A 20,435-nucleotide genomic window follows, 5' to 3' on the forward strand; every position below is an offset into this window, starting at 1 on the left:
GACAGTCACACAACACAATGATTATCATCACAGTTTGTCTGTTGTCCAGCCAGCACACTCAGATCACTGATTGAGATAAGCTTACAGATGGTCTAACACAGTAGCAGCAAAGTGAGAGCCGTGTGATCAATGGTTTCCCCATTGCAGGGGGAAGGACTTCATTTACAGCTTAGTCTTTTGAGAAAAACAATGACTCTCAAACTAGGAGGCAAGACTGCAATGGCTCTCGAGTCTTACTCTTAGTGCTGCAGCCTTGGGGGGATAGCTAGCCTTTGGGAACCATCCCCAACGCTGACTGTCATAAAACTCTCTTGGCAGAGAGTGTGGATGTGACTTGGGTAAGACACTCTCCCCTATAATCGTTTCTAGCCCAGATAGTTAGGACAACAGTTGCCTTCTCTGCTGTTCTGATGGTCATGGTCAGACATGACTGCCAATCATACATTTATAATGCATCTTTCATTGAAATACAAAACAATGAATATTGCTCTTGGATCATCACATGAAATGATGAATAAAATATAACAAAAAGAAACATTCTGCATAAAAATCATAGTCGCCAAGTAAAAGTTTTCTTTAACAACTATCCCGTTTAAGTACAATGTACAGTCACCTCAACCACGCATTAACGTCTATTTATAATCATATTCACATAATCATAACATCAAGCACCCACACATCCACAATCAAACAAATATGCATGCATACATGTATGCATACAGTGCACACACACACACACACACACACACACACACACGCATGCAGAGTCATCAGTGACACACACACATACAGTAAATATGCATGCAGAAAAAAAATATTTTGATTTTTTTCTATTAGACAAATTACATGAATGAGAAAAAGAACACTGACTTTTGTCTAATTGTTGTTCTTGGAACAACTGGGCAATTCAACCTGAGTAGACCTACATCAGTGAAAACATGCTAAAAGCTGAATTATTCAAGTGGGGAGGGGCGGGGGGGGGATCACCTTGTCTTTAGCATCCATGTATAATTCACAACTGAAACTGATCAGCAAATGGACTGAACAATATCAAGCGAACACAGAGGTAAAAGGGCTAGTGCTTTAGATACCATCACTGGCTTTTCAAGCCAGTTGATTGCCCTTGTATGATTCTGTGGTGGAATGCTGATCTACAGAATGATATATGTACCCAAACCTTCTGGTAACAGATAGATCTATAAATGTGTCCCAGATGTTTGAGAATAGTTCTGTAAATGACCCACTGCATGTTCATCAAGCAGGCTGCAGGGAATGTTGTAAAACACTGACTGTGAGAACAAATAAAAAGAGCAAAAGTCCCGTGTGGGAGGTGTGGGAGCTTACGTACAACTAACAATGCTAGGATTACCTGCTGCAAAGGTGAGTTCTCTCCCTTCACTTTTTGACCCAGAAAACTAGGTACCATGACCAGCAGATGAAACATGTTACTTTTGTATGTGTGCAGCAATGCAATCTATCTATCTATTTGCTTAGAATGAGAAGATGTACGAAAACAAGCCCCCTAAAATCAAGATTTTTACCTTATCACAAGCTGTGTGCACACGAATAGATAACCTCCGTTCCCTGCCTCTTCTTTGTCTTTAGTTTCTCAAGTTTAGAGTTATGCATACATGTGTGTGAATGACTGGTGTGAAAGCAGTTTGATTTGTCCCTGCACAAGATTCAATTCTATTTTATACTAATTATTATTACATGTATAAAAAATTTCTCTAAAAGTTGTGTGAAGTGCTTGAGTGCTGACTTGACTCACATCATCATCGTTGTGGTTGGCATACTCCAGACCAAAGTAGTCTGACTCTAGCAGCTGCAGGTGGTTGACCACAGCTTCCCACAACACCTGACCCACTGCCTTCACCTGTACACACACACAGTGCACACCTGTCATCACAACACCTGACCCACTGCCTTCACCTGTACACACACACAGTGCACACCTGTCATCACAACACCTGACCCACTGCCTTCACCTGTACACACACACAGTGCACACCTGTCATCACAACACCTGACCCACTGCCTTCACCTGTGCACACACACAGTACACACCTGTCGTCACAACACCTGACCCACTGCCTTCACCTGTGCACACACACAGTACACACCTGTCATCACAACACCTGACCCACTGCCTTCACCTGTACACACACACAGTACACACCTGTCATCACAACACCTGACCCCACTGCCTTCACCTGTACACACACACAGTGCACACCTGTCATCACAACACCTGACCCACTGCCTTCACCTGTACACACACACAGTACACACCTGTCATCACAACACCTGACCCACTGCCTTCACCTGTACACACACAGTGCACACCTGTCATTACAACACCTGACCCACTGCCTTCACCTGTACACACACACAGTACACACCTGTCAACACAACACCTGACCCACTGCCTTCACCTGTACACACACACAGTACACACCTGCCGTCACAACACCTGACCCACTGCCTTCACCTGTACACACAAACAGTGCACACCTGTCATCACAACACCTGACCCACTGCCTTCACCTGTACACACACACAGTGCACACCTGTCATCACAACACCTGACCCACTGCCTTCACCTGTACACACACACAGTGCACACCTGTCATCACAACACCTGATCCACTGCCTTCTCTTGATTTCACGTGACGCATGATATAATATTATTATATTCGTTTCCAATGTTCTGTTTAAATGCTGGACAAAAATTATCCGAGCTGTAACGCTTGTGACATGTGTCACATTTAATTTCCGTACTGTATATGTATATATACATATATATATATATATATATATATATATATATATTTAAAATATGTGCATGAAAACAATGGACTGATATTTGTTTTTATAAAATGTTTAAAGAGTAATGAAAGTCTTCAAGGAAATCTGACTGCTAGTGCAGTAGTCAGGCTTTTCTATTTAAAGTATAAAATTTTATATAGCACTTTAGTTTGAGTCACAGTGTCTCAAGCATTATTGACATATGTCCCCACATTATCCACATGCACACAACATGGAATTAAGTACAGAATAGCATTTGATGTTTTTTTCTTCCAATTGTGACTGAAAAAAGACAGGATGTAGATCATCAAACAACCACTGAACCAGTTTAAACTACTATTGTACTAAACCAGTTTTAATTTTTTTTATTCCAGTTTCCACTTCGTGTGATCAGCACTGAAGGGTGAGTATTTAAATTTAAGCACATGTATCCATGGACAATACCAGAGATGGCTAGAGCTTCAAGATCTGCTGGGGTGTCGTACAGCTGGAATTCAAAGGTGAAGATCGGAAGAATGATATCAAATCAATATGAGAGAAAGAATGAGAATTGATGTACACAAAAAAACAGACCATTATCTGATAATCTATCACTAGTATCACTATCAGCCAGGAAAACTGACACTTTCCAGGGGCAATGAGAAAAGAACAAGAAAGGGCAGGACCAACAAAGACAGACTGGTCAATGAATGCAAAGCTCATTACTAGTAATACTACACTAATGGAAAAAAATATCAGTTTCTATTACTTACTGAAAATCAAAAAATGAAAAAAACCCAACCTATTATCACCAAGAAGAAAAGCTAACAAGAGTTCTAGAGACACACACACACACACACACACACACACACACACACACACACACAGAGTTCTATACACACTCACATAAATACACACACGATCCCGCCCACACACAGACACATCACTGAGGTAAACTTTTTTTTTTTTAAAGGAAAGCTGTTCAAGCAACACTATAGAGCTGAGCAAACATGCTCAACACTATTACAAAAAACCATAACTGTGAGTGTGAGAAAGTTGCTATGACCCAAATTAGCCCTTTAGAAATTTTAGCAAGCACTGCATACAACGAGGGAACGAGAGAGAGAGAGTGTGAGTGAGTGAGAAATGTTACAAGTTTATGATACATCATTACATGGGATGTGTGTGTGTGTGTGTGTGTGTGTGTGTGTGTGTGTGTGTGTGTGTGTGTGTGTGTGTGTGTGTTTTAAATACATGTGTGTGCATGTGTGTGTATATGTGTGTGTGTGTGTGTCATTGTGTGTCACTGTGTGTGTGTGTGTTTGTAAGAGTGCATGAGTGGTATAATTTGTGTGTGTGTGTGTGTGTGTGTGTGTGAGATATTGTGCGAGTGCATGAGTGTGTGTGTGTGTGCATTTGCAACAGTACTACAATTTAATTCATAGTCAAGACGGCACCAAAGCAGACTTCCTGACCCATTTAATGATTTACTGGTAGACTGATGCTAAATCCTGTTTTATCCAGATGGGACAGTGCGTAAAAGTGGATTACACAATCCAAAGACTTGATTACTTTGATAAATCATGCCAGTCTTTCACTCTTTGTCTTTAATTTACAACATTTTTATTCCATTCTATCCCCATGACCTGGAACTCGCTTGAAGCTTTTACTTCATCAGTGGGGACAAAAATGAGCCCAAAGTCACAATGGAACATGAAACATTTACTGCAAACCATAATCAGGAACAGAAAAAAATCATGTACAGTCTGTAGACATTGCCATCAAACACCTCAAAACACATGCACAACCCTGACCCCCTCTCCAACACACACACATATTATGCTCACACCACAAACACACACACACACAAATATAGATCTACAGACACCCATGCAGGCACTCACACCATATACAGCTCGTTATCATTACTCCTTAAGCACTATCAATTTCATATATCCTGAACAAACATTTCACATTTTGCCAATTTCAGCAAGAAATACAACAAAGTGAGTTAGAACTGCAAGCACTGACAAGTAGAAGGTATAAAATCGTCATTTGAAATTAATTCTAGCCTTGACTTAGTTGATAATTTACCATTAAGTTGGTTAGTTCTATAAGGTATACATGTAATGATGTGCCTTTGGGTTGTGTTTTTTTTACATGCATACATGTATGCAGCAGTGGGCTAATTCAGCTCAGTACTTACTGGAATCTGAAATACGTGGATTGTATCCTTCAGGAAAGACACTCGCAGATTGACAACCTTGCCCTTGCGAGGTGATTTGGGTGACCTTGGATCCGCCATGATGACCTTGACCTCACAGCAAAACCCGACAACCAGTTTCTAGTGGTGACCAGTTCCCTTCAACAGAGCCTCATGTCCCGACTTCCATCTGGCCTTGCCCTGATTCACACACACACAGAAAGGTCGTATGACAATTTTCAGCATAGACAAAGTGCATCCTATCACTGCCAAAGGTTTAGATCTAAAAAGGAAAAACAATCCTTCCCGTACAGTGATACACTTGCACCCTTCATCCTCCTGCCAACCCCCAACCCCACCATTCCTAGTTCATGTGATGGAAGGAATGACATAGAATTCAAAATATTTCCAAGCAACCCAGTTCAATTCAAAGTCATTTGAAAGGTGAAACAACAAAAATAGAATAGATATATCTAGAACATGCTGCATTTCACTATGTCCAATTTACATTGACAAATCAAGGTCATGCCAAAGCCAGTGCCACACTCCCAGGAAAGGAATCAAATTTTTTTTTTAAATATATATATATATATATATATATACACACACAAAATCACAAGAGTGACATTAATTCTCAATTTCAAAATCATAGAGTTCGTGCAAAGCTCAATTTCTAGGAACTTGTTTAGATGTTATTGAACACAATTATCATCATACAACAGATCTGTGTAAATTCAGCCATTCTGATTCTGGGGGGAAAAAAACACTTTAAAAAAAACAACCTTTAGACCTTGAATCAAAATTATGACCTTGAATCAAGGTCATATTCGAAACTAAATGGAAAGATATCCAAAAGATTTCAACACTTAGTTTCACCAGCCCAGATTAAAAACATTAAAAACAAGTCAAGATGCTTGGGTGTTTTGTTTTGTTTTGTTTTGGTTTGGGTTGTGTGTTTTTTTAAGAAATCAACACATATTGTGGGCAGCCATGCTGTGACCTTGGTTTTAGGTCAAGGTCAAGGAAATAACTAGACAACTTGTTTGATTTTTGTCCAATGTTTATTTCTTTTCCTCTTGCACAAGTTAGCAGTGCTAAAAACATCTCTGGAACACGTTGTAATGTACAATACATCATGATTTTTTTTTTAAATACATGTATTATGACAGTATTTAAAACAACAGAAACTATCAAGCATCAAACATCAGTCTCAATTGCTTTGATTTTTTTTTCTATTTATTAAAAGCTGACATTATGATTGTGATCTCAAATCATGGTCAATAACACAATATTTAATCCAGACTTTCCAACAGATTGCAGAACTTCCCCCCCTTTCCTGAAATATAAAAGTGCATTATATATATCTGTGTGTGTGTGTGTGTGTGTGTGTGTGTGTGTGTGAAGAAAAAATGTCATCTAGGTGACTGTTCTAAAAGTTTATAACTTCTCAAACTGATGGCCAGTTTACAAATAGTTACTATAACAAATCTGTAAGAGAGATGGAGACACAGAGAGACAGATCTTTTCAACAGAGGCTGACAAAGTGCAAGACACAAATCCCCCTACAAAATAACCTAAGTTTCCAAATTCCAGTGAGTTCAACTAGCCATTAAAAAAAAGTTTCCTCCTTGATTTTTTTCTTCTTCCAAAAAGCAAGAAAGTCTGAATATGTGAGTCCTGATGAATGTGGTTTGTTCTTTTTTCTCAAGTGCCCCCCCCCCCCTCCCTCCCCTCCATCTTTCCTCTTTTCTCCTGTTCCCTCCCCTTTCCCTATGCCACAGAGCACCACTTCAACTTTAGAGGTCTAATAACATTGTGCAGTACCACTACATGAGTAGGTGTGGGTTTGTTGTTGTTGTTTTTTCAATTTATAAAATCAACACTTAGGATATTATATGACACTTATCATGTGAGTGTAGTATAGTATAGCACACAGCAAGTGAAGGTTCATCATTCAATCTCTGAATATGCAACTTTTTTTTTTTTAACAACTTTATGTTTACACACTTATAGTTTTAATACTATGTGTTGGTATGTTGGCCAGCAAACAAATCAAAATCAAATAAAACCACAAAAAGGCCATTGCAGGGCTGCAGGGCTTGAGTGCAGCTCTATATTAATTGAAATGTGGTCTGAATAAACTTAAAGAAACAATTTTCAGTAAAGTTCTACAGTTTCACCATGCCAACATCAAACAGATACAAAGTGTGTGAACTGGTCTGTTGATATGATTATATATTGGTTATTTACAATTTTTACAAGGACGGAAGGTGGCAACAAAGGGCCAAGCCTGTGAACTACTTTATGGATATTACTGTTAATTAATTATCATTACTCATAATCATATATCATTTCAAATTCTTTCAAGTCGTGAGTAATCAAACTGTGTGAACTCGCCCATGGATAGGATACTGTATTAGTGTATACACACAATGAATGTAGCATGCCCATTCCTATGATATATCTTCTTCTTCTTCTTCTTCTTCTGCGTTTGTGGGCTGCAACTCCCACGTTCACTCGTAGTCGTATGCACACGAGTGGGCTTTTACGTGTATGACCGTTTTTACCCCGCCATGTAGGCAGCCATACTCCGTTTTCGGGGGTATGATAGATCTAAGATGTGACAGGCATTACCTCTACACCAGATCTGGCTCTCTATCCACTCTTTTAAAAAAAACTGCGTTCACAGATCTATTCAAACACACTCCACATTTTGTCTGTGGACATTTCACTTGGAACAATACCTCCTCAGCTTTGTCAAATCCTTGCACTCAGTTTTTACAGTACAGTTTATATATATATATATATATATATATATATATATATATAGTGATAAAACAACTGTGACCTCTGCTCCCTCTCTTTCAGCTGCCATATCAGGTATGCCAATTCATCAGTAAAGTTCTGTTTTTCACTTTATAGTGTTCCATCCCTCTCTGTCTCAGCCTCACTGTTTTTTTAAGCCTGGTCACCCCTCTCAGTCTTACAAAGTCTGCAGATCTCTTTAAGTCTAATTCATAATTATTGCAGATCTACAATGTTCAATTCAGAGTGAAAACTCAGAAAGCCATTCTCCCTGTTGACTGGACCTTGAGTGGTGGTGCTCCCTGTTGACTGGACCTTGAGTGGTGCTCCCTGTTGACTGGACCTTGAGTGATGGTACTCCCTGTTGACTGGAGCTTGAGTGATGGCGCTCCCTGAGAGCACCACGACTCAAGGACAGGGAGCACCACCACTCAAGGTCCAGTCAACAGGGAGCACCATCACTCAAGCTCCAGTCAACAGGGAGTACCATCACTCAAGGTCCAGTCAACAGGGACAGGGAGCACCACCACGCAAGGTCCAGTCAACAGGGAGCACCATCACTCAAGCTCCAGTCAACAGGGAGCACCATCACTCAAGGTCCAGTCAACAGGGACAGGGAGCACCACCACTCAAGGTCCAGTCAACAGGGAGCACCATCACTCAAGGTCCAGTCAACAGGGAGCACCACCACTCAAGGTCCAGTCAACAGGGAACACCACCACTCAACATCCAGTCAACAGGGACAGGGAGCACCACCACTTAAGGTCCAGTCACAAGGGAACACCACCACTCAACGTCCAGTCAACATGGAGCACTACCACTCAACGTCCAGTCAACAGGGAACACCACCACTCAACGTCCAGTCAACACTCGAGGTCCAGTCAACATGGAGCACCACCACTCAAGGTCCAGTCAACAGGGAGCACCACCACTCAAGGTCCAGTCAACACTCAAGGTCCAGTCAACATGGAGCACCACCACTCAACGTCCAATCACAAGGGAACACCACCACTCAAGGTCCAGTCAACAGGGAGCACCGCCACTCAACATCCAGTCAACAGGGACAGGGAGCACCATCACTCAAGGCCCAGTCACAAGGGAACACCACCCAACAAGGTCCAGTCAACAGGGAGCACCACCACCCAACAAGGTCCAGTCAACAGGGAGCACCACCACTCAATGTCCAGTCAACAGGGAGCACCGCCACTCAAGGTCCAACAACAGGGAGCACCACCACTCAACGTCCAGTCAACAGGGACAGGGAGCACCACCACTCAATGTCCAGTCACAAGGGAACACCACCACTCAAGGTCCAGTCAACATGGAGCACTACCACTCAAGGTCCAGTCACCAGGGAACACCACCACTCAAGGTCCAGTCAACAGGGGACACCACCACTCAAGGTCCAGTCAACAGGGGGCACCACCACTCAAGGTCCAGTCAACAGGGAGCACCACCACTCAACGTCCAGTCAACAGGGGGCACCACCACTCAACGTCCAGTCAACAGGGAGCACCACCACTCAAGGTCCAGTCAACAGGGATGATCAGATTTGGAGGGATGCGGGGGGAGGGGGGACTCATAGTCAACAGATAGACAGATCTATGAATACAGTATAAGTCAAAACATACCCACACCTGATTCAAACTGTTGATGAACATTACAATCTTCCAGGGCCTCAACTTGGCTCAAATTATGTTAGTTACTTGGCTACTCCTAAATCACATTGTTAGATTTTTAAGTTAATCATAACGATAGCAAATTATTCTAAGTGATCCTCATCTTTTATCATTAACTAGTACTAGTGCTAAACTTGTAAAGTTTAATGAAAGATATTCTCAACAAGAAAGAACTGGAACACCCAAAATATTCTGTTCATAGCATAAACTAACGTTTGTAATCTAACTTAGTAACTATTAAAGTATTTACCTTTTGAAGATTTAAGTTTAAATAACTTGTCAACTGTCAAGTGTCATATAAAGAAACCCACCTTACTTCAAGCTGAAGACCTGCTGTAATTTACTGTCGTGTTAATTTACTGTATTAACAATAAATAGTTAAACTTTTAGATTCTAAGAATAACATTAACAAACTTGTGCAAACTTTTATACAACAATTATGCTCAACCCTAGAACTTTATACTCATACTGGTCATAGACTTGCTCTGCAATCTGCTGAGTCATGTTTGCAGTGCACACCTGTGCACAGGTGACGGTACATTATCATCAATGGAAGTCTCAAACTCAAAGACAACAAACGGAACAAAAGCAGTAGCTGACTGGGTGTGTCCACAATCTGCTACTCTCAGGAGCAATTTAAGTGGTTGAATTTATTTGGCCTGAATTTATATAACACATACACAGAACGTTTATAAATTACTTCAAATTTTGAAGAACAACACATGTGAACAACCCACATTAATGTACAGGAAGAAAGAAGGAAAGAAAGAAAGATGAATGCTGTCCCAATTTAAAGAATCCTTTCCTCCAAAATCAGTAAATGATATAATTGTTGTTCTTCCCCCAGACAATGTCATCCAGTGAAAAAGGTCGTTTGGTTTGAACTTTGCATGAAGCTGGGGATCAATCAGCTGTCTATCCTTGGGCATGGTCGTCACAGGCATCAATTCATTCATAAATGTCACCACACAGTTGTGGGCAATTTACAGTCAGCTCTAGAATCATCTGCCTCAGTACTTCAAAGTTCTTCCTGTTGCTTGGGCTGTCAGGGTTTGTTTTTAGTGGTTGTTTTTTTTGGGGGGTGGGGGGTTCTTTTTCCGGGTTTTTTTTTTTTCTTTTCTTTTCTTTGGTAGCCATGGGAGAGGGGCTGCCTTCAAACTGGGTGAAATCATACCACAGAAATCATCATTTTGTGAGTGGAATTATGTGTAGGGTGTAGGTGGGGAGAGGTAGAAATGGAAAGACATTGACACACGTATCCATTCAAACATGTAAATGATGATCAGAAAGTGCACAGAATGACAGAGCAGCTGCATGCAAATAATTTATCACAGTTATTTTCTGAATACATTCCATCCCACCTATATTGATTCTGTGTTTAGATAACTGAAGGTTGGTATTCACTATACTTTACAAGTTTGTAGCTCGACAGAGAAAGAGAGATTCAGACAGTCAGAGAGAAAGAAGAGAGAGAGTGTGTGTGTGTGAACACAATACAAATAAATAATAATTAATATATATATATATATATTAATTATTATTTATTTGTATTGTGTTCATGTGTGTGTGTGAGTGATAGAGACAGAGAGAGAGAGAGAGATAGAGAGAGAGAGAGAGAGAGAGAGAGAGAGAGAGATCCAGATCTGTGTCTGGGTTCACTGCATTCTTCCCTTAGCCTTCCTCTTTTTTTCCTTTCTCTGGGATGCAAGTTATGAAAATAATTCTATAAGTAAAATACAGCATATCTGCAGTCCTGTAAAATCCTCCATTTTCAAATTAAAATGTGATACATTGGTATGTCAATCAATGTCAAATATGATGCACTTTAGTTTCATTTGTTTACATTTGTACCACATTTTAACAAATAAAATTATGTGTAGTATCAAATTACAGTTTCAAGTTAAACCACGCCCTTTTAGTAGTTTTATGTACCTATGTGTCAGTGAGTGTGTGTGTATGTGTGTCTGTGCGTGTGTGTCTGTGTGTTTGTCACTGTGTGTCTGTGTGTCTACATGTGTATGTCAATGTGTGTGGTTGTTTTTGTTGTTAACTGCTTTTTTTGTGTGTGTTAAATACCATACCATATTATTTACTGTTTCTGTGGTAATGGTAAATTACCTTTTGCAGATATTGTGAAGCACCTTGAGCATAGGTAGACACTACATAAATTTCCATTATTATCTATTTTACCCTTATGTCAAACTTACTTATGTCAAACTTATGATTATTATTATTAATTATCATTATCGTTAATATCATTATCAAATGTAACACTAACAGTAACACAGTGACAGACATCTCACTATCCAGAGCTGCACCATTTCCATTCATCTTTTTGTTTTAATATTTGAGATTAGTTGATATGTACAGGTAGAGGGGATTTAAGACCCACTTAAAACTATAAATTATTGTGGTGGAGTGGTGGCCTGGTGGTAATGTGTCCACCTTGGAAGTGAGAGAATCTGAGCATACACTGGTTCAAATCCCACATTCATGAGGTTTTTCTTCCCATCCACAAGAACATTAGTGGTGGTCTGGACACTACTTGGCTGATATAATAAACTGAGGTCACATGTCTAGCATGTACTTAAAGCATACAATAAAACAACCAATAGCAACAAAACAGTTGTCCCAGACAAAATTCAGGACAAAAATCCACTTTTAGTTTGATGCAAAAACGACGATGGGCACAACAGCCAACTGCCAAATGGTTAAACTAGTTAAGTTACTATGTGACAGTCCCAGTCTGAATCCTGGTTACAATGCCTGGTGGGTAAAGGGTGTCAGAGATATTTCCCATTTCCCAGGTCAACACATGTTCAGGCCTGCTAGTGCCTGAACCCTCTTGGTGTGTATACATGGGTACATACATGTGCACATGTAGAACATCAAATATGCATGTAAAACATCCAGTAATCCATGTCAGCATTCAGTGGGTAATGAAAACAAAGAACATGTATATATAAATATGAATACATACATACATATATATATATATATATATATAAAAAATATATATGTATATATATATATATATATATATGTGTGTGTGTGTGTGTGTGTGTGTGTGTGTGTGTGTGTGTGTGTGTGTGTATATATCCAGCAAGCACATCCCTGAAAACACATGTATAAATATGAGCACAGTGACTGCCTACATGATGGGGGTAAAAACAGCCATACACGTAAATGCCCACAAATGAATAAGAAGGAGGAGAATATAATTACAAAAACAAAACTTCACTGGCAGTGGCAAGCACAAACAGAAAGGGTGGCACTGCACTGTAGCAATGTACTCTCCCTGGGGACAGCAGCACAGATTTCACAAAGGGAAATTTATGTATGTAGTGACAAAAAGTAATTAATACAATACAATACCTTTAAAAACGTCAGTTGTCATGATGTGTACATCATATGTTTTATCAAATATGTATTATATGTATTGCATAAAAATACAGTCATACTCATAGATCTATCAATATAGCTCAAGGCAACCAGCCACCAAATTTTAAGAGCCACACTGGTTCTGTTGCATTCTTGATTGAATAAACCACTCTGCAAGCTCTTTATAAATATAATTAAATCAGTCTGTTAGTGTTAGTCTGTGTCTTGTATATACACATAATACATGTTCATTCCATGTCAGCATACATGTAAACTTACAAACTGCATACTCACTGTGAATCTCGACTGAGTATGCAAGTTTGTACACATGTACACATGTATACATGAATGTGATGTATCATGTACACATACATTATGTGTGTGTTACTCATCTTATTAATGCGTGTGTGTGTGTGTGTGTGTGTGCACATGTGAGCATGTGTGTTAGTGCATGTGATTATCATTATCATTTTAATCATTATAAATACAACATATCTTAATAAAATGTGTGTATGTGTGTGCGTGCATGCATGTGCGTGTATGCATGCATGTGTGCATGTGTGTGTGTTAACTGTAAGACAGAGAAAGGTGAAACTTTCTGCCAGGATTTCAGCACACTTATTTACTCACCACAGCACAAGGCTAAATACACAGAATCTGGTACACTGTCATTCTCACAGACAATCACACTACACTTCCAGCACATGACTGGCGAATCTGTACTTCTTCTACACATGTATACATGTACATGTCTCTAGTAGTATTCCACTGCACACAAGTAACATCACACGCTTTGACACAGCTGTGTGAAACATCACACTGCACTTATCAACAGAGAAAAAGTGCAAGCAGCAGACTAGCCTTGGCAAAAAGCAAAGGTTAAACTGTTCCAATGATTGGCGTTCACTTCCCAGAGACTGTGAGTGTGAGAGGCTCAGAGTAAGACTAAGAGAGAGGATATAATGGAATAGTTTATTCATATATATATTTAGTACAAATAGCACACTTATAACCCAATTTTGTTGCATACATGATATAAGTTATAATAATAATGGACATTTATATAGTGCGTTTCTCCAGAAATACTGCTCAAACTCAAGTGCTTCACATTTCATTCCTCACTCCCTGACTCCCCATCAATACTCCTCTCCACCCGCACCTCCCCCACCACCCACACACGGAAGCATGTGCCAGAAAACACTCACGCAACTGAACATTGGAAACCACCCACCCACCCATGGTGCCCTCCAGAAAACACCACATCCCTGCAACACGCACTTAGACACGCACATACACACAAACGCACAGACGCTAACCAGCATCCTGCCACACACACATAGTAAACAGCCTCTCCACAACAAAGCATGCACCCAAAACCAGAACAGGGAAACTGAAAAACAAGAAACAAAAACAACTGCTGTTATTGCTGTTGCAAAAGATGTTTTCAGAGCAGACTTGAAAGATTTCAGCAAGACAGAATGGCACACATTTTCTGGTAGTTTGTTCAGCGATGACAGAACCTGGAAAGAAAAAGACCTTTGACCCTGTTGTTTCTTCTTTGCCATAGGGGTTTTTAAGAGCCTAGTATCAGAAACAGAACGAAGGTGACGAGTTGGAATGTACACCTGAAGGAGGTCAGAGAGGTAGCAAGGACCAGAGCTTGAGAGGGCAGAAAACGTCAGAGCAGAAAGCTTGTATTCAATTCTTTTTGAAACTGGTAGACACTGAAGAGAGTTGAAGAGAGGAGTAACATGTTCAAATTTGGAGGATCTGAAAATAAATCAAGCAGTATTGTTCTGAACTCTCTGAAGTTTATCCAGTGAAGTTTTGGAAATGCCGGCAAGATCAGAATTGCAGTAATCAATCCTAGACAAAACAAAACCACAAACTAACGTTTTGGTTGCTTCCATAGACAGGTAATGACAAATAGAACTAATTCTTTGCCAATCAAGATAAGCTGATTTGCAAATGTTTGAAATGTGTTGCTAAAATGACAGACTATTGTCAAGACAGACACCGAGCCTCTGCACTGACTGGGAGACAGGAATGACAGCGCTGTTAGTGTTAACCAGAAGAGAATGAGGGAGAGATGGGTGGTTCATACTTTTCTTGGGGCAAGCAAGCAACAGTTCAGTCTTTTCATCATTTAGCTGTAGTTTTTTTGTTTTTTGTTGTTGTTTTTTTGTTTTTTTTGTTGTTGTTTTTTTCTTCTCAAGGCCTGACTAAGCAGCGTTGGATTACGCTGCTGGTCAGGCATCTGCTTGGCAGATGTGGTGTAGCGTATATGGATTTGTCCGAACGCAGTGACGCCTCCTTGAGCTACTGAAACTGAAACTGAAACTGTTGAAGGTCATCCAAGACTTCAAGTCTGTTATACACTTTTGCATTCCTGTCATCAGTTTATCACTTTCACTAGTTTCAGCAATAGAGGCCAGACTGGTAGAGTTGAGTGTCGTCAGCTAAGCTCTCATGCGAGACACAGACTGCAGAGGCTGTTTATAACATCTGACAGTGGGGCAGCATACAGAACAAACAGAATAGGGCCAAGGACTGATCCCTGTGGGATATCAAATCATAACAGGATAATTGCCATTTGCACAGACAGTCTGAGTTTGATTCATTGTTAGACTGAAACCAGGAAAGAGCAAGATCGTGAGTGCCAACAGAATGTTTTAGTCTTTCAATGAGAAGTGTATCATCAACTGTATCAAATGCTGCAGTAAGACCTAAAAGAGCAAGAACTGAAATTTTGTCTTTGTCAAAACCACAGAGAATGTCATTTACAATCTTCAGCAGTGCTGTTTCGGTGTTAAGTAACACACACATATTTATTATACATGTATATATATTTTATTTCATATATTACAATAGAAATTAGCTTTTTTTCTTCTTTTTTTATAAATCAGAAAGAGAGAGAGAGACTGTGAGACTCACTGCGAGTCACAGATTCAGAGTCACAGAGAAAGAGAGAGAGAGAGAGATTTTCTTTTTATTCATGTGTGACACTGACTGACACTGACAGAGACTGAGAGAGAAAATGAGAGAAACAGCAATCCTGAGATAATCTTGGTGAGAGACTGAGAGAGTTTGAATTTCAGATTAGATGGAGTGATCATCTATTTGGAGACAGCATGACACTGTGTGAATGAAAGACAGAAAAAAAAGTGAAAAGTTCTACAGATTCATATTCAAAATCAAACATTCAAAGCATCCAATTAATAATTGCATTATTACTTCATTAACTTAAGAATTTCAGCTTCACATGAAATATGAATTATTCTAAATTTTCTTAAAAATAAAATTTTTTATCAATCACATGAGAAAATTGACAGAATGTTTTGCATCTGAATAAATGACCTGTGACAATTAAAATAACTAACTCTATCATAAATCTATATCTATGCACATTACATGTGCACTTTAGTTTATGACAATAGTATACATGATACAAGTTTACTAGCACTAGCAGTGAGATCAAATGTCATTAATTTTGTCAGTCTGTAGTGTAACTTAAACAAAATAATTGTTACAAAGTTGTACATTACTTCTTTTTTCTTTTTTCTTTTTTTAAAGAAGAGGAAATAAATAAAAGAAATTTACAGTATTGTTAAAACTATACAGAATGAAAATCTTAAAAATAAAAATATATCAAAGGACAAGAAAAGCAACGCCTTCAAGACTCACTTGTGATACACACTTAAAGAAAAAATCAAAAAGACATAAAAATTAGTTTGCTGAAACGTGTTCTCTATTCATTATGATTATGAATAAATCTTCTCATAAAATTGTTTTTTTAAAAAGGCTTCAATAAGTTCAAAGCAGATTCAAACCATAACCATGGAGTGATGGACGTTAACAAGTGGTTTTACATACACTGTGCTAACGTTCAAAAACCATTATCTGAGCATGTTCTTTAAGTGGAATAAACCAACAAAGGTAATTAACTGAAGTGATATTGCTGATTAAATCATGTTATTTCGGTACTATATCTCAGGCATTTAAGAATTTCTTTCAAGTTGAGGTAAAGGAGACATTCCCATCACCTCAACACACTGCAATATCATGAATATGTGTCCATTTTTTTAATAGATCTACCTATCTGCAGAGATCCATGTTTGACAAGCTTGTCTAAATTACACTTACAGAAAAACTATGACACCATCCATTCAATTTTTGTTCTCTGTTCATTCTAGTTAATTCAGTATCCACTTTAAAACATTCATATGCACAATCATGACAATGCAGTAAAGTAAACACACTGATGATTATTTAAGAAATTCTTTTAATTCGGGGAGGGGGGCTGGGGGGCAGGGGGGGGGGGGGGGGGTGGGGGGGGGGGTGGGGGGGGGGGGTAAAGGAGATGCTGCCATCCCCTCAGGCTTTGCAACAGCTGAACATGTTTTGTCAAGATCTGCACAACTCAGTGAAACTGTATTTAAAAAAAAAAAAGAAAAAAAAAAAGAAAAAAAGTTCAATCTAGTTAATTCAGTGTCCACTTTATATTCATATGGAGTAAACACATCATTAATGTAGTTTGTGTATCTGTATATGTTCTATCCAGAATTTGTATTTCTTTGCTTCAAATTGCCAACAAGAAAACCGAGGTGAAAGCGTCTTCTTACCAGACATTGCCTGCATTCAGGCAGCTGCAAAGGAGTAACTGTGTTTTCTGAATCTGGAACGACCATCACTAAATAAACCTTTAATGATTCAGACAAACCTTTAATGATTCTGAGCATGTTCTTTAAGCGGAATAAACCAACAATGGTAATTAACTGAAGTGATATCGCTGTTTAAATCATGTTATTTTGGTACTATATCTTAGGCATAAATTCGGGAGCTGTACAACCTGTTAAAGTGTTATTGGTATGACTGTGCAGATTTTTTCCTACTATATTTAAGCCAAATTTGGTACTGGCAGACAAAGTATTTCTAGAGAAAATGGTAATGTTAAAGTTAACCACAAACACAAAGACACACACATACATGCACTCACACACACAGACAACTGAACAGCGGGTTATAACATAAACGCACTTTGACTGTTTACACGAGTGAGTAATAAAAAATAAACAAGAGAGGCAGAGCCTTCAAGACTCACTTGTGATACACTTTTTTACAAAAATCCAAGCTTTTTATGTATTGAGTATAATGCATTTACTGTTATATTTATATTTTTTATATTCTCTAAACTTGGCACTTTGATCTGATATTCGACTCAACAAAAGATCTGTCATTATTTTCATTTTTTGTTCAAACAGGAACTTCTTTTGCTAAGCATGAAAGTTTTGTTTATTGCAAACGTTTTGCTGCAGGCAGTAAAACAAGGGAAATTACTCTGCTGGGGGACTTAGTTTGCTTTAAACTGATCTTTCTCATCTTAAACATTACATTTTGAAATTATACTCAATACATAAAAAGCTTGGATGTTTTTTAAAAAGTGCATCATAAGTGAGTCTTGAAGGCCTTGCCTCTCTTGTTTCAAAATGTAATGTTTAAGATGAGAAAGATCAGTTTAAAGCAAATTAACTCCCCCTAGCATTACAGAGTAATTTCCCTTTTTTACTATCTGCACCAAAACGTTTGCAAAATAAATAAAACTTCCATGCTTAGCAAAAGAAGTTCCTGTTTGAACAAAAAATGATAATAATGACTGCTCTAGCTGTTGGGTCAGAATATCAGATCAAAGTGCCAAGTTTAGAGAATACAAAAAATATAAATATAACAGTAAATGCAGTTTGCATATAATTAGGCTTCATTCTTTATTTTTTTGTGCCCATCCCAGAGGCGCAATATTGTTTTAAACAAGATGACTGGAAAGAACTGAATTTTTCCTATTTTTATGCCAAATTTGGTGTCAACTGACAAAGTAGTTGCAGAGAAAATGTCAATGTTAAAGTTTACCACGGACACACAGACACACAGACACACAGCCACACACACACACACACAGACAACCGAACACCGGGTTAAAACATAGACTCACTTGTTTACACAAGTGAGTCAAAAAAGTAAATGGCACATTGGCAGATTTGACATGCTTTTTTGTTGTTGTTTGTTTTTTATCTTCAAGTTCAAGAAGATTTAATGTTTAAGTATCATATGCATTCAACTCTGCACACACACACACACACACACACACACAACACACACATAAAATACACATGTATAAGTACACAAATACTGTGAGTGTGATATATATAGATATGATCACTGTATCCCAGAGTATGTGACATGCAGCAGTTTTTTCGACTTAAGAAATTAAGGCATGAAGTGCAATGATTTAAAAGTGATAAAGACCACTAGACTTTCAATCTGACTAGTCTGAGGGTGTTGGGTTTTAATCCCAAAAGCACCTGGTGGGTTATGGTAGTGATTTTTCCATTCTCTCTGGTCAACAGCTGGTGCCCAAACCCCAACCATGTGTACACAATAACTAACACAGGCACGGCAAAAGATCGAATGCACAAGAAAAAACATCTAGTATAATCCACAACAGTGGAAAATGGGTAGTACCAAACAACATAAATGTTCTGTATATTAGTGTTGGACAAAGAAACTACCACTTTTTGAAGTACTGGCCACTGACTTTGGGGCAGGTTTGTATTTTTTTTTCTTTTCTTTTTTTTATATTTTATATCTAGACCTGCTGAGGCTGTACAAAACGACATGTTTCAGAACTAATGTTTTTGATCCCAAAGCGAATGTATCTATCTAACATAAATTTAACATTGCAACAGAGAAATTGAGTTTGATGGCTCACACGCTGTAACATTGTGTTGGGCCTTCGTGAGGCAACCCGATTTTCTACGGTCCGGTCGACTTTATTGTCTGAATACGACCCATCAAACGGCGGTGCGACACCTCGGACTTCCTGATATTGCCGATAACCTACCAACCACAACCGTCATGTCACCGCTACAGGTCAGCCATGGGTAGGTCAAAGCCAAAACAGCACCAAATGCTAAAGAAATGGGCCAGACAAAAACACAGACCAATATTCGCCTTTCGACACCGGCGCTGCTTTGGCCGTCTAGTCTACCGAGTTTAGCGAGCAGCCATGTTGCTCCCCCAGCCCCCACCTCCCCGTACAGCTCTGTGCACTGGACAATGATCAGCCTTCTACCGCCGTGCTGTGCGACATCTCTGAGACAGTGATCTCAGAAAAAATAACAATACAGTGACATCTCCATTACGATAGCACGGGATAACACAGAACACAAAAGGACTGTAAGTTGATACAACGAATACCTCCGCCGTCACACTTAACGCCTTTTTTTCACAGGATTTCTTTCGTGAGGACAGACAGGTCTGTCTGCTCCTAGACAACGCCTTCCACTAAAAGTTCAAACTGTCACCGATAACATTTTTACTTACCGAGTGCACATAAACTGAAACCAACCATGACAGTAATCCACAAAGAATTAATCCATCATGAATCACCGACAGATGCGAGGTTATCCAGCACTTCGTCGCACATTCTCTCAGATTCACGAGAGCGTAGGAATCAAGGGAAGCAACTCTTGTATTCTCTGACCTTGTTTTGTGTCTGTGTGAGTGCACCCAATTCGGCGTTCGTG

At 39.1% G+C, this 20,435-nt stretch overlaps 1 protein-coding gene across 3 annotated transcripts in view; it reads right to left on the reverse strand.

Moving 5' to 3' along the window:
* The window catches only part of LOC143289188 (FERM, ARHGEF and pleckstrin domain-containing protein 2-like), a 132,701-nt gene extending 112,371 nt beyond the window's left edge, over positions 1-20,330 (reverse strand). For all 3 annotated transcript variants that reach the window (XM_076598121.1, XM_076598119.1, XM_076598118.1), the window contains exons 1-3: positions 20,233-20,330; positions 4,994-5,191; positions 1,772-1,876 (exon numbers count right to left, since the gene is read on the reverse strand). In XM_076598121.1, the coding sequence (XP_076454236.1) occupies positions 1,772-1,876; positions 4,994-5,092 (204 nt within the window). In that variant the 5' untranslated portion in view covers positions 5,093-5,191; positions 20,233-20,330. The remainder of the gene's footprint in view (positions 1-1,771; positions 1,877-4,993; positions 5,192-20,232) is intronic.
* Positions 20,331-20,435: the final 105 nt, after the last annotated feature.

Source organism: Babylonia areolata, chromosome 13, assembly GCF_041734735.1.
Source record: "Babylonia areolata isolate BAREFJ2019XMU chromosome 13, ASM4173473v1, whole genome shotgun sequence".
Taxonomy (NCBI): Eukaryota; Metazoa; Mollusca; class Gastropoda; order Neogastropoda; family Buccinidae; genus Babylonia; species Babylonia areolata.